Below are 18,343 nucleotides of genomic sequence, written 5' to 3'. Positions count from 1 at the left end.
GCTCTGTCACCCAGGCTGGAGTGCTGTGGCCGGATCTCAGCTCACTGCAAGCTCTGCCTCCCGGGTTTACGCCATTCTCCTGCCTCAGCCTCCCCAGTAGCTGGGACTACAGGTGCCGCCACCTCGCCCGGCTAGTTTTTTGTAGTTTTTAGTAGAGACGGGGTTTCACCGTGTTAGCCAGGATGGTCTCGATCTCCTGACCTCGTGATCCGCCCATCTCGGCCTCCCAAAGTGCTGGGATTACAGGCTTGAGCCACCGCGCCCGGCCTCCAGAAATTATTAATTAAAACAGTTAATAAGCCAAATAAAGGGCTTCTTAGTTTGTTTTATCTTTTTTCAAAGAAATCATTCCTAGAAATAAAAACTTAATTACATGTGACCTCACTTAGAATTACTGAAACATAGGTATTTTCACAAAGAAAAATAAAATTTACTTTTTAAAATGACCAGTTGTCAGTTTGGAAAGTCTTCTTACCTGTTTGATTTGATGAAGGCGGCTGATGGAACCACGAAAGGGAGAAGGTGGCAACAACTGAAATTTAAAATGTAGATGTCAAGCTTGCTTTAATGTTTCTGATTAATTATATCTAAACATTAAGTCAATGTTGAATTACCTAAAATAATTATTTAGTGTCCTACGCATGCCAGCAACAGTATCAGTTAGGTTCAAAGTTAAAAAAAGATCCAACTGAATCTTGACTGAAAATTATACTAATCAAAAATCAACACTTTCCAAAACAGAACAAAATAACTGTTATCATAATAAATACAGAGTAGAACATCAATAGAGGATTTTGTTGTCTCTACCTTTTCTTTCTAAGGCACTAGATCTTAAAATTGCCTCATTTTTCTTGCCAGTTTTAGCCCATCATTAAAGCTTAGGAGAGGCATTACCCAGAACAAAAAGCTGAAACAGTCATTGAATCAGTAGCTAGCTTGCCAAGCATACTGCCCAAAATCATAAACAGAATAACTACATCAAATATCCTGGAATCTAGCTGGGAAACTAAACTTTCATAATATGGAATGACTTTAAGGTAATCACTTTCAAGTCATTTAGCATATTTTACTGTTGGTTGCTAAGATACTTCTTGTCTAGGTCCTTTCTCTTTTTCGGGGCTACTTTTTCCTTTTCAGTCTTCTCTCAAAGCTTATGAGGACCCACACAAGAGGGGAATGAAAGAATGGAGGCATTTAAAGCTAAGTGTGAAAATGAGGCTTGAAAATTACCTTCAGAATTCATTTGTAAACTCGTTCTGTACCGTGGTTATTTCTTAAAATGCCAGATAATGTGTTTACCATACCTTAGTTTCAAATTCTATCTTAGAGCACATTGAGTTGCACATTCAAAATATTGAATAAGGTCGGGCGCGGTGGCTCATGCCTGTATTCCCAGCACTTTGGGAGGCCAAGGCAGGCAGATCACTTGAGGCCAGGAGTTCGAGACCAGCTTGGCCAACATGGTGAAACCCCGTCTCTACTAAAAATACAAAAATTAGCCGAGTGTGGTGGCACATGCCTCTAATCCCAGCTACTTGGGATTTTTAAGAAAAAGAAAAGAAAGGACCTGGAGGCCAGGCACGGGGGACTCATGTCTATTATCCCGGCACTTTGAGAGGATCACTTGAGGCCAGGAGTTCAAGACCAGCCTGTGCAAGATGGTAAAAACCCACATATATATATGTGTGTGTGTGTGTGTGTGTGTGTGTATATAGTGTATATAGTATATATATATAGTGTATATAGTATAGTGTATATATTAATACTTTAAGCAACATATAATGAGTGAGGTAATATATTCCTTAAAAAGCAATATGATACATTTTAAAACCCAATAGAAATTCAGACTATCTGCTTCATAGAAACATTTATTTATCCAACACATACTTTATTTTATTTATTTATTATTATTTATTTATTTATTTATTATTTAGAGATGGTGTCTTGCTGTGTGCCTAGGCTGGAGTGCGTGTGTGTGTGTGTGTGTATATATATACAGAGAGAGAGAGAGAGAGAGAGAAAGAGGAGAGAGGGAGAGAGAGAGAGAGAGAGCGCACTGAGCCAGGCCCTGAAGATCCAAAGATAAATAAGACATTTTCCTGTCCTTGAGCAAGTCAAAATCTAATTAGGGGAAACTAGGTGACAGTCAAATGGCAGAACAGAGTTATGATTTGGGTTCAAGGAACAGAGTTCAAAGGACAGAGAACTCTGTGTGGGTCTTGGAGAAGTCTTCACAGAGGAGTAGCAATTCATTAGATAGAGAAGAGGAGGGAGGACATTTCAAGGAGTGAGAGGAAACACTCAGGCAGAGAGGAATGTTCAGGGAACAGAGAGGTTCAGGGTGGCTGAAACTAGTACTTGCAAGGGTGCAGCGCAGGAAACAAATTTAGGGAAATTAGACTAAAACAGATTGTAGTTTTTGGACTTTAGCCTTTGAGCACAGTAGGAAACCCAGAGCTTAGATTCCTCTGAGTTCTTAAACCTCAAAGGTTGTTTAAACAAGATCATATCTACTTTAGAAAGGTAACCCGAGCAACATTATGCAGAGCACATTGATGGTGGATGGAAGACGGACTAGACGCAGGGTCACAGGCCAGGTCACAGATGGCGAGAGTCTAAATGAAAAAGGGAGAGTGAAGACAAGGAGGTAGATTGGAGAAATGACCAGAAGGATGAAAAAGAGGTTGCTAAGGTTCCCAGTAGAAACCAATAGATGGAGTGTGGCCATGAAAGGCAGTAAGAGGAGTGAGTGAGTGGAGGCAAGATGAGTGTTCAAAAAGTATGTGTTGGGCCAGGTGTGGTGGCTCATGCCTGTAATTCCAGCACTTTGGGATGGGGAGGTGGAGGCGGGTGGATCACTTGAGGTCAGGAGTTCGAGACCAGCCTGGCCAATATAGTGAAACCCTGTCTCTCCCAAAACTACAAAAATTAGCCAGGCATGGTGGCAGGTGACTGGAACCCCAGCTACTCAGGAGGCTGAGGCAGAAGAATTGCTTGAACCCAGGAGGCAGAGCTTACAGTGAGCTGAGATCGTGTCACTGCACTCCAGCCTAGGCAACAGAGCAAGACACCATCTCTAAATAAATAAATTAATTAATTAATTAAAATGAAGTATGTGTTGGATAAATAAATGTTTCTATGAAGCAGATAGTCTGAATTTTTGTTGGGTTTTAAAATGTATCATATTGCTTTTTAAGGAATATATTACCTCACTCATTATATGTTGCTTAAAGTATTAAAATCAGTTGTTTGTTTTTTTCAAATCATTTGCTATAAAGTAGAAGAAACAGCCAAGGTTGTAAAAATAACAATAGAAAATTGGTATGTGGGTAATTGAAAATTTACTACAAATAAATTTTATTTGACAATTAGCAACAACTACTTCACCACACTAATTCGCTATTGTCAAAATATGGCTAGCTGTTAAGTATTTCACTATTTTTTGAATACTTGCTATGTTTAATGAGCTATTTTTCTGCTCAGAGGGGAATGAGAGAATTGTTTTCTTTAAAAAAAAAAAAAAAAGACAGCTAATAAGCTGTGCTATTACTCTCAGTGATTACTCAGAGACCTTACAACCCACTGAAGAAACCAGTCTTGGAAGCAGATTTTATATAAGAGACAAGGAAGTGCACGCCAAATGAAAGCAAAGTAGGGTGGGAATAAAAAGCAAAGATGAAGTGGGTGTGTGTAGGGGGGGGAGGTGGAAGACAAATAAGAAAGGCATAAGGTGGTATTTCAGTTGGACCTTTAGGACAAGGAGTTTGCCAGCACAAGCAACAGAAAAGTGAAAGTGCTTGGCATGTGTTAAGATGGGATATTGGCCCTGTGTGAGTGGAACACCAAGAGTTCATGGAGGGAGAAAGGACTCTGAGGTCAAAAGCGTGAAGATACTAGAAAGCTTTAAATGTCATGCTCAAAGAACTTGAACTGTGGAAAAATGATCTACTCTGTTATACATAGGAGAAGAGCAGGTTACACCTAATGGCACCATCTATTTAACTTTGGAATAGACATACTCAGATATCATCAGCCCTAAGCCTGGTTCTATTGCTATCCAGAGAATGGGTATAAACATGTCACGCTGGACGTGGTGGCTCACACCTGTAATCCTAGCACTTTGGGAGGCCAAGGTGGGCAGATCACTTGAGGTCAGGAGTTCAAGACTAGCCTGGCCAACATGGTGAAACCCCATCTCTACTAAAAATACAAAAAAAAAAAAAAAAAAAAAAGCCAGGTGTGGTGGCAGGCGCCTATAATCTCAGCTACTCTGGAGGCTGCCACAGGAGAAATCACTTGAACCTGGGAGGTGGAGGTTGCAGTCAGCCAAGATCGCACCACTGCACTCCAGCCTGGATGACAGAGCAAGACTGACTTAAAAAATAATAATAATAATAAAAATCTGACAGTTGTGGACTCTTGACTGGTGTGTAACTCAGACTGGTCTGTATTAATCATGTTCCAGGGTTGATATTTTAAGGAAATTTGTAATTGAAACCAATAATGCTATTAGCTGACCCTTCTAACAAAAGTCAGAAATCTTTTCTGGATAAAACTGATATTAAAGGGAAACATTGGATATATAATTTGTTGCTATAGGCAATAGTGTTAAGAACAACATGCCAGAGTTGTTGTTTCAAGCATCTACTTATATTAAATATGATAATGGTGATAATGCATGTAATGTGTTTAGCACACCACCTGGCACACAGTATGTGCTAAATAAATGGTAACTATTACTACTACCACCATTATTACTACCATCATCAAACACTCTAGAATACATCATTTAATGATACTAAACAATTTGGATTATATGCTGAGTATTTATAAAACTAGGCTATCTGTCCCCTGTTACCCAGCAGTTTCCAGTCTTTTCCTATTTGATCTTTTATTTATTTATTTTTAATAGATTTTATTTTTTAGAGCACTCTTCAGTTCACAGTGAAATGAACAGAAATTATAAAGAGTTCCACATACCCCTCAGCCCTCACACAGGTGCAGCCTCTCCCACTATCAACATCCCTCACCAGAATGGTGCATTTTTTACAACCAATGAAGCCACATTGGCACATCATTACCACCCAAAGTTCATAGTTTACATTTAGGTTTGCTCCTGGTGTTGGACATGCTAAGGGTTTTGTATGACATGCATCCATCATTACAGTATGCTACAGAGTAGTTTCACTGCCCTAAAATTCCTCTATGCTCTGCCGTTTGTCCTGATCTATTTTCTTCTTCTTCTCCTTCTCCCCTTCTCCTTCTCTGTCTTCTTTTTTTTTTTTTTTTTTTGAGAAGGAGTCTCAGTCTGTCACCCAGGCTAAAGTGCAGTGGCCCAATCTTGGCTCACTGCAACCTCCACCTCCTGAGTTTAAGCAATTCTCCTGCCTCAACCTCCCGAGTAGCTGGGATTACAGGCGTGCGCCACCATGCCTGGCTAATTTTTATATTTTTAGTAGAGACAGGATTTCTCCATGTTGGCCAGGCTGATCTCGAACTCCTGGCTTCAAGTGATCCACCCACCTCGGCCTCCCAAAATGCTGGGATTACAGGCATGAGCCACCGGGCCTGGCCCTGATCTTTTCGTTTTTAACAGAAATTAGCTCACATTTTTTTTCTCATTATAAAGCATATATATTTAATATATATAATTTTATACATTCTGAGTCTTTTCATGTTAAAATTCATCTGCAACACCATTTTAAGTGCTGAGTATTATACTGTAAGGAGGTACCATAATAATAAGCAGCACTTTTATTATGTGCCACACGTTTTATCTCATTCAATTCTCATAGCAACCCCATGAGGTAGGCATTATTATCACCCCCATTTTGCCTCAGAAAAACTGAGGGCTACAGTGATTAAGTAACTTGCCCAAGGAGTTATGCAGTCATTGCTAGAACTGGAATTCAAATACAGGTAATGAAGGCTCTTTCGATTGACCTATTCCCTATTGTTAGACATTCAGACTGCTGCCATATTTTTGCTAGCTCTTGTAAATAATGTTGTAATAATATCTTTTAAGCTAATGTTTGTGCACATCCTTAATTAATTCTTTAGGATCAATTCATAGAGCTGGAATTTCTGGGTTGCAAGGTTGTTGATACAGATCGCCAAGCCGCCCTCCAGAAAACTTACACAAATTTACTTCCCAGTAGTGTATTAGAATACCTATTTCCTTGTACCCTCTCAACATTAGATACTGTGACCTTTTTTTCTTTTTTACTTGAATCCCTAATATTGCTAATTTTAAAAATATTTACATTCCCATTCTTAAGGCATACTATAACAATAATCAAACTTTCAAAGCAAGCAGAAAACACTGTGATTTATACAGTTTTGGAGATTCTTCCTCAGTGTTTCCCTTTAGTAACACTAATTGAGAAGTTGTGCAGTGGCATGAACAGAATCTGAAAAATTAGGTTTTCCTGAAAAAATCTCATCTATATGTGGATATATCTGTGTGCATGTATATATTTTGTGTGTATATGCATATACATGTATGTATATGTGTATACATGTACACGTATGTATATATGTATACATGTACATAGAATACATGTATACAAATACACATATATACACACATCTACATACACACAAACACACACACCTTTGAAGAAGTAGAATTTTAATACATTTAATTCATGCTACTAAGGTTCATATCTTCATCAATCAAATGCCCAGAAAATTCACAATATATAACATGAAACACTATGGTTATAAAGTTTATAATCTAATGAAAAAGATATATAACCTGAACTTAAATGTATACATATATTTACTACAGAAATTACGACACTTTGGCTATATTAAAATTACATGTCATAAATAAGACAATTATTTTGATTAATTTTTTATTTATTTAATTTTTATTTTAGGTTTGGGGTTACATGTGAAGGTTTGTTACATAGGTAAACACGTGTCACTAGGATTTGTTGTACATATCATTCCTTTTCTTTTTTTCTTTCTCTTTTTTTTTTTTTTTTTTTTGAGATGGAGTCTCGCTCTGTCACCCAGGCTGGGGTGCAGTGGCGCAATCTCGGCTCACTGCCACCTCCATCTCCCAGGTTCAAGCAATTCTCCTGTCTCAGCCTCCTAAATAGTTGGGACTACAGGCACGTACCATCATGCCCGGCTAATTTTTTTGTATTTTTAGTAGAAATGGGGTTTCACCATGTTGACCAGGCTGGTCTCAAACTCCTGACGTCAGGTGATCTGACCACCTCGGCCTCCCAACGTGCTGGGATTACAGGTGTGAGCCACCGTCCCTGGCCTGTTGTACATACTATTCATCATCCAGGTAGTAAGCCCAGTATCTACTAGTTATCTTTTCTGCTTCCCTCCTCACATCCTCCCCGCTCAAGTAGACCCCAGTGTCTGTTATTTCCTTATGTTCGTAAGTTCTTATCATTTAGCTCCCACTTATAAGTGAGAAAACATGGTATGGCAAATTTGTTTCATAAAATAATGATGGAAGACTTCCTAGAAGAGATTATTTTAAATTTATACGTAAGGAATGGGAAGGAACCAGTTTAGGTTCAGGTAAAGGCTTAGGATTTCCCATTGAAAAACTTTATCCAGGAAATCATGAGAAGATGGACTGAAATTGATGACACCAGCAGGCAGATAGTGTGAAATGTCTGAGGTAGGTAGGATTTGAACTTGAGCTACAGAATCATAAGCTATAAGAATGTTTTAATGGACAAAATGTGGATCAAATATTGTATTGGCTGATTCTTTTAGTAATAATGTGAGAAATTAATTGCAGAAAACAAGGCTTCTGGAAGAGAATTCTCCCCAAATTAAGTACTACAAGTGGTGTTTGCAAAGGAATTACCTTAGATAATTTTTCCACATGAAACAAAGTATTAAAATAGAAATAATGAGTTTACTGAGATGTAATAAATATCACTGGTATCTTCTGTGTAAATTTCCCACTGTGCCTTTTTCTCATGTTCCAGGAAAAAAGTCCTTGGAAGGAACCAAGAGTATCAGCACCAAGGAATGATGTCATGGTGTGAAGGTGGCTGGGAGTAGAAGTTGGGGGAGGTTAGGGAGGGTGCTGGGTGAAGCTAATTCCTAAGAATTATTTCCAGTGAAGGGATTAAGATAGGAGGAAAAACCAAGCTTAGTTCCATTTAAGAGAGATCACAGAAAATTAATATTGTAAAGACATTAAGATTTTTAAAAATTATTTTTCATTTTCCTAGGTTTGCTGTTTTTAAGCCATTTCCTACTATAGTAACTACAGATAAAATGCTCAGAAAATCCTAAACAGAGGGTTGTACACTATGTTTATAAATGTCTCTGCTTAGTTTCAGAAATGATTTAAGATGGTTTATAATGCTACTCAACATGAACTGAACATGGGCTAGATGCACAGGGCATAAAGTAGGATCAGGAATGTATTACATGCTTGCGACTTTGTGGGCCATACACTAGATTTGGGGTTTGTGGTTGCCAATATGAAAAGCAAAACCTAATGAGACAGATGTCAGTAGGCCTAAAATTAGAACAGAGGAATTGCTCAAGAAAAGCACAACCTTTTCTCTTAGGAAGATGAGACATTTCCCCTGCTTCCTTTGGAAGAGGAGGGGGTGGGGATGGAGAAGTGACGCAGTGACACCCAGATTGAGCAGAAGGGCCAGAATTCCTGGTGGGAGAGAAAGGCACAGGCATGTCAACTTCAGAGTTCTTAGGAGATAAAGCAAAGAGGTGATTTGGGAGAAGGCATAGTCTCAATGTCAAAAGAGGTCTTCGGGCTTCTGTTCAACAGAAGTGGGTGAAGTGATTTCCGAGAGAAGTGAAGAAAATATTTGCACTTAATTAAACAAAATAATTGTGAGGGAACAGTTTTGTTTTTTTTTTTTAACAATGCTTGGAAAATACGCATCTTTATTTTTGTGTTGAATGAAACCCATGGCTCTTCAATGCCCTCTGTCACAGTGATTTGTTTCTAAAACAGTTTTACCTATAAATGTATGTATACACACACCCCCCATATATATACACACACCATATATATGTATATATGGTATATATGGTGTGGTGTGTGGTGTGTGTGGTATAAATATTTATTTATTTATTTTTTCATATGGAGTCTGTCTCTGTCGCCCAGGCTGGAGTGCAGTGGCGGGATCTTGGCTCACTGCAAGCTCCACCCCCTGGGTTCAAGAGATTCTCCTGCCTCAGCCTCCCAAGTAACAAGGATTACAGGCACGTGCCACCACACCTGGCTAATTTTTTGTATTTTTAGTAGAAACAGGGTTTCACTATGTTGGCCAGGCTAGTCTCAAACTCCTGACCTCAAGTAATCTGCCCGCCTGGGCCTCTGAAAGTGCTGGGATTACAGGTGTGAGCTACTGCGCCCAGCCTGTTTTACCTATATTTAAATACATGAAAAGTAGCACCAATATTTAAAATAATGGTAAAATACACTCACATGAAACTTACCATCTCAACTATTTTGAAGCATACAGTTCAGCAGTATTACGTACATTCACATCATTGTGAAGCCAATCTCTAGACTCTTTTCATCATGCAAAACTGAAACCCTTTAGAACTGTACCCTTGCAAAACTGTATCCTTTAAACTACAACTCCCCATTCCTTCCTCCTCCCAGACCCTAGCAACCACCATTCTACCTTCTATCTCTTTGAATTTGGCTACTTTAGATGCCTGTGGCACCAATTTTAAGGATAGGCCAGTATAGGACATAACCATTAAACTTATAGTTTATGATATCATTCAATAATATTTGTATTTTTTCAAGAATAATGTTTCTATTTTGTAATATAATATCTACTAGAAATGAAAACACCTGTATTGCTCATGCTTTGTGAAAAACATCCAACTAGTATAGAAATGCATAAAGTAAAAATAAAATTCTGCCTATAATGCCATGCTCCAGAGATATATACTAAAGATAGGTTGATAGATATCCTTCTTGACATCTGTAAATATATATAAGAGCTTGCTATCCATTGATTTTGAACCCTGGGTCTAATTACTAGGTACATAATTAACTGTGGCTGCTGAAGATGGTAGGGTGGAGAGAGAGAAGGAATCTGAGTCTCTGATGATGTCATTGGGCCACTGAACTAACCCGGCCTAGAACCTCCTTTTCTTGGGGTTTCTTATTATTTGAGATAATAAATGTTCCTTATTGTTTAAGTCTCTCTGTTTTTTGTCTGTTTGTTTGTTTTTGTTTTTTTTTTGAGACAGAGTCTTACTCTGTCACCCAGGTTGGAGTGCAGTGGCGTGATCTCGGCTCACTGCAAATTCCACCTCCCGGGTTCAAGCGATTTTCCTGCTTCAGCCTACTGAGTAGCTGGGATTACAGGCGCATGCCACCATGCCTGGCTAATTTTTGTATTTTTAGGAGAGACGGGATTTTACCATGTTGGCCAGGCTGGTCCTGAACTCCCAACCTCAGGTGATCTGCCCACCTTGGCCTCCCAAAGTGCTGGGATTATAGGCATAAGCCACTTCGCCCAGGCTGTTTAAGTCTCTTCGAATTGGATTTTACTGCTTTTGCCAAAAGCATTCTAATTCATGTCATTCTCCTAGATAATTCAGCAGTTCTATACTAAAGGTAAGTATATACTTACATATGTCTTATAATAATAATGAAGTGACACTTTGACACAATAGAAGCATATGCATAGTATTGTTATAGCAAGCTAAACCAACAAGCCTTGAAATCCCCATCATCCAATAAGTTAAAATGACTTCAATTCTGCCAAACACAATCTGTTATATAAGATGGTTTATTTTAAATATACATTATATTAAACTGAACATTATGCAAATTAAGAGCCTAGAATTCCTAAGGAATGTTATGCATTTTTAAAATGCCAAGTATCACCAGGCACAGTGGCTTACGCCTATAATCCCAGCACTTTGGGAGGCCAAGGCAGGCAGATCACGAGGTCAAGAGTTTGAGACCAGCCTGGCCAATATGGTGAAATCCCATCTCTACTAAAAATGTGAACATTAGCCAAGCGTGGTGGCGCATGCCTGTAGTCCCAGCTACTCAGCAGGCTGAGGCAGAAGAATCGCTTGAACCTGGGAGGCGGAGGTTGCAGTGAGCCAAGATCACGTCACTGCACTCCAGCCTGGGCAAGAGATCCATCTCAAAAATAAATAAATAAATAAATAAATAAATAAATAAATAAATAAATAAATAAAGGAAAAGTATCCTTTAAGTGTTTGGTACTAGAAAAAAAGATTTTAAAATTATAATTTTTAAAAAGCCAGGTACACTGGTTGCTGACTATATGTACTATTACTGATAAAAAAAAAAACCAACACATATTTATTGAGCATTTAGTATGTGTCAGTGCTGTGCTGAGTGCTTTATACTGATCAAGGTAATCCACAACAAACCTATACAGCAGTTACTTTTATATTCCCATTTTACAGATGAGGAATTTGCCCCCCCCACCCCCCAAATAACTGAGCTTGGATGTACAGTGTCATTTATAGGTCTTTGGCTCTCAGTTATTCTTCAAAATCAAATCTGGCTTCATCTTACCCCACTCCTCCTTCTATGGAAAGTGCTTTCAAATGTAAGAATTCATGAGTAATCTCTGTTTTGATAATTCAAAGGACACTTTTCAGTCTGTTTGACTGCTTGACAGCATATGACTTACAACTTTTCCTTGTTTTTTCATGATACTACTCTCTTCTGAAGCCTCCTCCTGCCTCTCTACTTAGTCCATCACTCTTCTTCTGATTGATTTTTAAGTGTTGGTGATTTTTAGTTTTGTCCTGCAACTTCTTCTCTGCTCTTTCTATACTCTCTTTGTAGGTAATATCATTCATTCCCACAGCTTTAAATAACAATCTATTGATGATTCCCAAATGGTTATCTCTAGCCCAGATCTCACTCCTGAGCTTCAAACTAGTACATCGAACATTACTAGCTTACATGTCCAAGAGAATCTCAAATGTAACATGTGCAAAGCTAAACTCATCCTCCTTTGTAAATCTACTCTTCTTGCAGTGGTCCCTTCTTATTCTGTGGCACCACCATCCCATCAGCTGCCCAAGCTAAAGACCTAGGAGTCATGTTTGCCTCCACTGTTTCCCAGCATCCATTGATTCCATCTTTGAAATTTCTTCTGAATCTGGAACTTTTCTCCATTTCCACTACCATCACACTAGTCCAAGCTACCATCAGCTCTTTGCCAGGGTAATTGCAGTAGCCTATCTGATCTTCTTGCATATACGTTTGCCCTCTTCCAATCCACTTTCCACTCTGCAGCCAGGGCAATCTTTTAACAAATCTGATCATGTCAATCATTGGCTCAAAACTCTTCAATGGCTTCTCATTGACCCTAGGATAAAGTGCAAAATACTTAACATGACTTGAAGGCCCTACAAGATCTTGCACTAGTCTACTTCTTCAACCACATCTCTCACTACTGTATCTTTACTTTCACTGTAGCTAAAATGTACTTCTTTCAAATTTTATACACTCTCTTTTATCTATACAGCATACTTCCTTTTCCAGGACTTCAAGCATACTGTTTTCTACCAGGAATATTGTCTACCCCTGCCACCAATATCCCAAACTAGCTAACCCCCTCACATCAGTAAGATCTCAACTAAGATGTTATCTCCTCCCCAAACTCAGTTAGATCAACCCTGGCAACTAGATCAGGGCCTAATACGTAGTGGGTCCTAAACCACTATGTTGGCTTTGCTGAGTAGAAGACTGGATAGGTATGGAAGGCTTTGAGAGGCAAACAGGTGCTCAACAAAATCATTGAATGAATGAGTAAATGAGTGGAAAGAAGAAATATTTATTTAATGAACAGTTATAATTTCTCCCACTATAAAATTAATGCATTTGTGGGAATAATATTGAATATCATTCTATGAGGAGGAAAATGTCCAGTTTTAAGATTAGCAAGCAATATTTTGTTTGTTTGTTTGTTTGTTTTTCGTTTTGAGAGAGAGTCTTACTCTGTCGCCAGGCTGGAGTGCAGTGGCGTGATCTCGGCTCACCATAACCTCCAACTCCTGGGTTCAAGTGATTCTCCTGGCTCAGCCTCCCCAGTAGCTGGGATTACAGGTACCACCACCACACCCGACTAATTTTGTATTTTTGGTAGAGATGGGGTTTCACCATGTTGGCCAGGCTGGTCTCGAACTCCTGACCTCACGTGATCCTCCTGTCTCGGCCTCCCAGAGTGTTAGGATTACAGATGTAAGCCACCACGCCTGGCCACGAGCAATATTTTTAAATTGGTATCAAGCTATAACATTTCACTAAAATGTATTCTATAGATTCTATCACATTAAAAAATCATATTATAAGAGAAATCTATAATACACAACACATAACACATAAATTACCAAACTGATTCAAGAAGAAAAAGAAAATCTCAACAAACCTATAACAAGAGATAGAATTTGTAATAAAAAACCTCCCAACAAAGAAACATCCAGGACCAGATGGTTTCAATGCTGAACTCTACCAAACATTTAAAGAATCAACAACACCAGGCCAGGCACAGTGGCTCACACCTGTAATCCCTGCACTTTGGGAGGCCGAGGCGGGTGGATCATCTGAGGTCAGAAGTTTGAGACTAGACTGGCCAGCATGATGAAACCCTGTCTCTACTAAAAATACAGAAAATTAGCTGGGCATGGTGGCGGGTGCCTGTAATACCAGTTACTCAGGAGGCTGAGGCAGGAGAATCGCTTGAACCCAGGAGGCAGAGATTGCAGTGAGTCAAGATCATGCCACTGTGCTCCAGCCTGGGCAACAAGAGCCAAACTCCATCTCAAAAAGACAAAGACAAAAACAAACAAACAAAAAACAAGAATCAACATAAAATCCTACTCAAACCCTTCCAAAAGTGGAAGATGAAGGAATACCTCCTAATACATTCTATGAGGCCAGCATTACCCTGATACCAAAGCTAGCAAAAGATACCACAAGAAAACAACAGGCCAATATCTCTTATGAATACAGATGCAAAAAGATTTATCACAGGAATGCAAGGGCAGTTCAACATGGAAAAAATCAATGTAATATACCATATGAATCTACCAAGGTGGGGAAACACATGATCATCCCAAGAGATGCAGAAAAAGCACTTGAAACAATTCAACACACTTTCATGATAAAAATACTCAACAAGGTCGGGTTCGGTGGCTCACACCTGTAATCCCAGCACTTTGGGAGGTGGAGGTGAGCGGATCACTTGAGATCAAGAGTTCAAGACCAGCCTGGTCAACATGGTGAAACTCCGTCTCTACTAAAAATACAAAAAAAAATTAGCTGGGCGTGGTGGTGTGTGCCTGTAATCCCAGCTACTCTGGAGGCTGAGGCAGGAGAATAGCTTGAACCCAGGAGGTGGAGGTTGCACCAAGCCGAGATCATGTCACTGCACTCCAGCCTGGGTGACAAAGTGAGACTCTGTCTCAAAAAAAAAGGAAAAAAAAAAAGAAAAATACTCAGCAAGGCCGGGCGTGGTGGCTCAAGCCTGTAATCCCAGCACTTTGGGAGGCCGAGACGGGCGGATCACGAGGTCAGGAGATCGAGACCATCCTGGCTAACACGGTGAAACCCCGTCTCTACTAAAAATACAAAAAACTAGCCGGGTGAGGTGGCGGGCGCCTGTGGTCCCAGCTACTTGGGAGGCTGAGGCAGGAGAATGGCTTAAACCCGGAGGCGGAGCTTGCAGTGAGCTGAGATCTGGCCACTGCACTCTAGCCCGGGCAACAGAGCGAGACTCCGTCTCAAAAAAAAAAAAAAAAAAAAAATACTCAGCAAGTAGGAGTAGAAGGAAATTTCCTTAGCATGATGAAGGACATTTACCAAAAACTCACAGCTAAAATCATATTCAATGGTGAAGGACTGAAAGCTTCCCCACTTAGATGAGGAACAAGACAAGGATATGTATGCAATTAAGAAACTAGAGAGCGGATAGCTAAACAGAAAGCAGCAGAAACCTCGGCAGAGGTAAACGCCCCTGTATGACAGCTTTGAAGAGAGCAGTGGATCTCCCAGCATGGAGGTTGAGATCTGAGAACAGACAGACTGTCTGCTCAAGTGGGTCCCTGACCCCTGAGTAGCCTAACTGGGAGACATCCCCAACTAGGTGCAGACCGACACCTCACACCGCACACAGTGGGGTACACCCCTGAGACGAACCTTCCAGAGCAAGAATCAGACAGCAACACTCACTGTTCAGCAATATTCTATCTTCTGCAGTCTCTGCTGCTGATACCCAGGCAAACAGGGTCTGGAGTGGACCTCAAGCAAACTCCAACAGACTTATAGCTGAGGGTTCTGACTGTTAGAAGGAAAACTAACAAACAGAAAGGGTACCCACACCAAAACCCCATCAGCATGTCACCATCATCAAGACCAAAGGCAGATAAAAACCACAAAGATGGGGAAAAAGCAGTGCAGAAAAGCTGGAAATTCAAAAAATCAGAGTGCATCTTCCCCTCCAAAGGAACGCAGCTCATCGTCAGCAACGGAACAAAGCTGGACGGAGAATGACTTTGACGAGTCGAAAGAAGGCTTCAGTCGATCAAACTTCTCAGAGCTAAAGGAGGAACTATGTAACTAGTGCAAAGAAACTAAAAACCTTGAAAAAAGATTGATGAATGGCTAACTACAATAACCAATGTAGAGAAGTCCTTAAAAGAACTGATAAGAGATGAAAACCATAACACGAGAACTACATGACAAATGCACAAGCTTTAGTAATTGACTCGATCATCTGGAAGAAAGAGTATCAGTGACTGAAGATCAAATGAATGAAACAAAGCGAGAAGAGAAGTGTAGAGAAAAAAGAGTAAAAAGAAATGAACAAAGCCTCCAAGAAATATGGGATTATGTGAAAAGACAAAATCTATGTCTGATTGGAGTGCCTGAAAGTGATGGGGAAAATGGAACCAAGTTGGAAAACATTCTGCAGGATATCATCCAGGAGAACTTCCTCAACCTAGTAAGGCAGGCCAACATTCAAATTCAGGAAATACGGAGAACGCCGCAAAGATACTACTCAAGAAGAGCAACTCCAAGACACATAATTGTCAGATTCACCAAAGTTGAAATGAAGGAAAAAATGTTAAGGGCAGCCAGAGAGAAAGGTCGGGTTACACACAAAGGGAAGCCCATCAGACTAACAGCAGCTCTCTCAGCAGAAACTCTCCAAGCCAGAAGAGAGTGGGGGCCAATATTCAACATTCTTAAAGAAAAGAATTTTCAACCCAGAATTTCATATCCAGCCAAATTAAGTTTCATAAGTGAAGGAGAAATAAAATCCTTTACAGACAAGCAAATGTTTAGAGATTTTGTCACTTGTAGGCCTGCCCTACAAGAGATCCTGAAGAAAGCACTAAACATGGAAACAAACAACAGGTACCAGCCATTGCAAAAACATGTCAAATGTAAAGACCATCGATGCTAGGAAGAAACTGCATTAACTAGCGGGCAAAATAACCAGCTAATATCATAATGACAGGATCAAGTTCACATATAACAATATTAACCTTAAATGCAAATGGACTAAATGGTCCAATTAAAAGACAAAGACTGGCAAATTGGATAAAGAGTCAAGACCCATCAGTTTGCTGTATTCAGGAGACCCATCTCACATGCAGAGACACACATAGGCTCAAAATAAAGGGATAGAGGAAGATCTACCAAGCAAATGGAAAACAAAAAAAAAAGCTGGGGTTGCAATCCTAGTCTCTGATAAAACAGACTTTAAACCACCAAAGATCAAAAGAGACAATGAAGGCCATACATAACGGTAAAGGGATCAATTCATCAGAAGAGCTAACTATCCTAAATATATATATGCCCAATACAGGAGCACCCAGATTCATATAGCAAGTCCTTAGAGACTTACAAAAAGACTTAGACTCCCATACAATAATAATGGGAGACTTTAACACCCCACTGTCAACATTAGACAGTTCAACAAGACAGAACGTTAACAAGGATATCCAGGAATTGAACTCAACTCTGCACCAAGCAGACCTAATAGACATCTACAGAACTCTCCACCCCAAATCAACAGAATATACATTCTTCTCAGCACCACATCGCACTTATTCCAAAATTGACCACATAGTTGGAAGTAAAGCACTCCTCAGCAAATGTAAAAGAATAGAAATTATAATAAACTGTCTCTCAGACCACAGAGCAATCAAACTAGAACTCAGGACTAAGAGACTCAATCAAAACCGCTCAACTATATGGAAAGTGAACAACCTGCTCCTGAATGACTACTGGGTACATAACAAAATGAAGGCAGAAATCAAGATGTTCTTTGAAACCAATAAGAACAAAGATACAACATACCAGAATCTCTGGGACACATTTAAAGCAGTGTGTAGAGGGAAATTTATAGCACTAAATGCCCACAAGAGAAAGCTGGAAAGATCTAAAATTGACACTCTAACATCACAATTAAAAGAACTAGAGAAGCAAGAGCAAATGCATTCAAAAGCTAGCAGAAGGCAAGAAATAACTAAGATCAGAGCAGAACTGAAGGAGATAGAGACACAAAAAACCCTCCAAAAAAATCAATGAATCCAGGAGCTGTTTTGAAAAGATCAACAAAATTGACAGACTGCTGGCAAGACTAATAAAGAAGAGAGAAGAATCAAATAGATGCAATAAAAAATGATAAAGGGGATATCACCACCGACCCCACAGAAATACAAACTACCATCAGAGAATACTATAAACACCTCTACGCAAATAAACTAGAAAACCTAGAAGAAATGGATAATTTCCTGGACACTTACACTCTCCTAAGACTAAACCAGGAAGAAGTTGAATCCGTGAATAGACCAATAGCAGGCTCTGAAATTGAGGCAATAATTAATAGCCTACCAACCAAAAAAAGTCCAGGACCAGACAGATTCACAGCCGAATTCTACCAGAGGTACAAGGAGGAGCTGGTACCATTCCTTCTGAAACTATTCCAATCAATAGAAAAAGAGGGAATCCTCCCTAACTCTTTTTACGAGGCCAACATCATCCTGATACCAAAGCCTGGCAGAGATACAACAAAAAAACAGAATTTGAGGCCAATAGCCCTGATGAACATCGATGCAAAAATCCTCAATAAAATACTGGCAAACCGAATCCAGTAGCACATCAAAAAGCTTATCCACCATGATCAAGTGGGGATGGGTTTGCAAGGCTGGTTCAACATACGCAAATCAATAAACGTAATCCAGCATATAAACAGAACCAAAGACAAAAACCACATGATTATCTCAATAGATGCAGAAAAGGCCTTTGACAAAATTCAACAGCCCTTCATGCTAAAAACGCTCAATAAATTCGGTA

General features: G+C 39.6%; 1 protein-coding gene across 19 annotated transcripts in view; it reads right to left on the bottom strand.

Annotated features, from left to right (window-relative positions):
* FAM122C (family with sequence similarity 122C) overlaps positions 1–18,343 on the bottom strand; it is an 81,669-nt gene that overhangs the window by 49,972 nt on the left and 13,354 nt on the right. For all 19 annotated transcript variants that reach the window (XR_004434977.1, XR_004434976.1, XR_004434975.1 and 16 more), the window contains exon 4: positions 476–532. Coding sequence is in view for 16 of the 19 variants with exons in the window: in XM_033201902.1 (XP_033057793.1) it covers positions 476–532 (57 nt within the window). In the remaining 3 variants the exon portion in view is untranslated. The remainder of the gene's footprint in view (positions 1–475; positions 533–18,343) is intronic.

This window comes from Trachypithecus francoisi, unplaced genomic scaffold, assembly GCF_009764315.1.
Source record: "Trachypithecus francoisi isolate TF-2019V2 unplaced genomic scaffold, Tfra_2.0 Lachesis_group6, whole genome shotgun sequence".
NCBI lineage: Eukaryota > Metazoa > Chordata > Mammalia > Primates > Cercopithecidae > Trachypithecus > Trachypithecus francoisi.
This window is presented reverse-complemented; position numbering and strand designations above follow the sequence as displayed.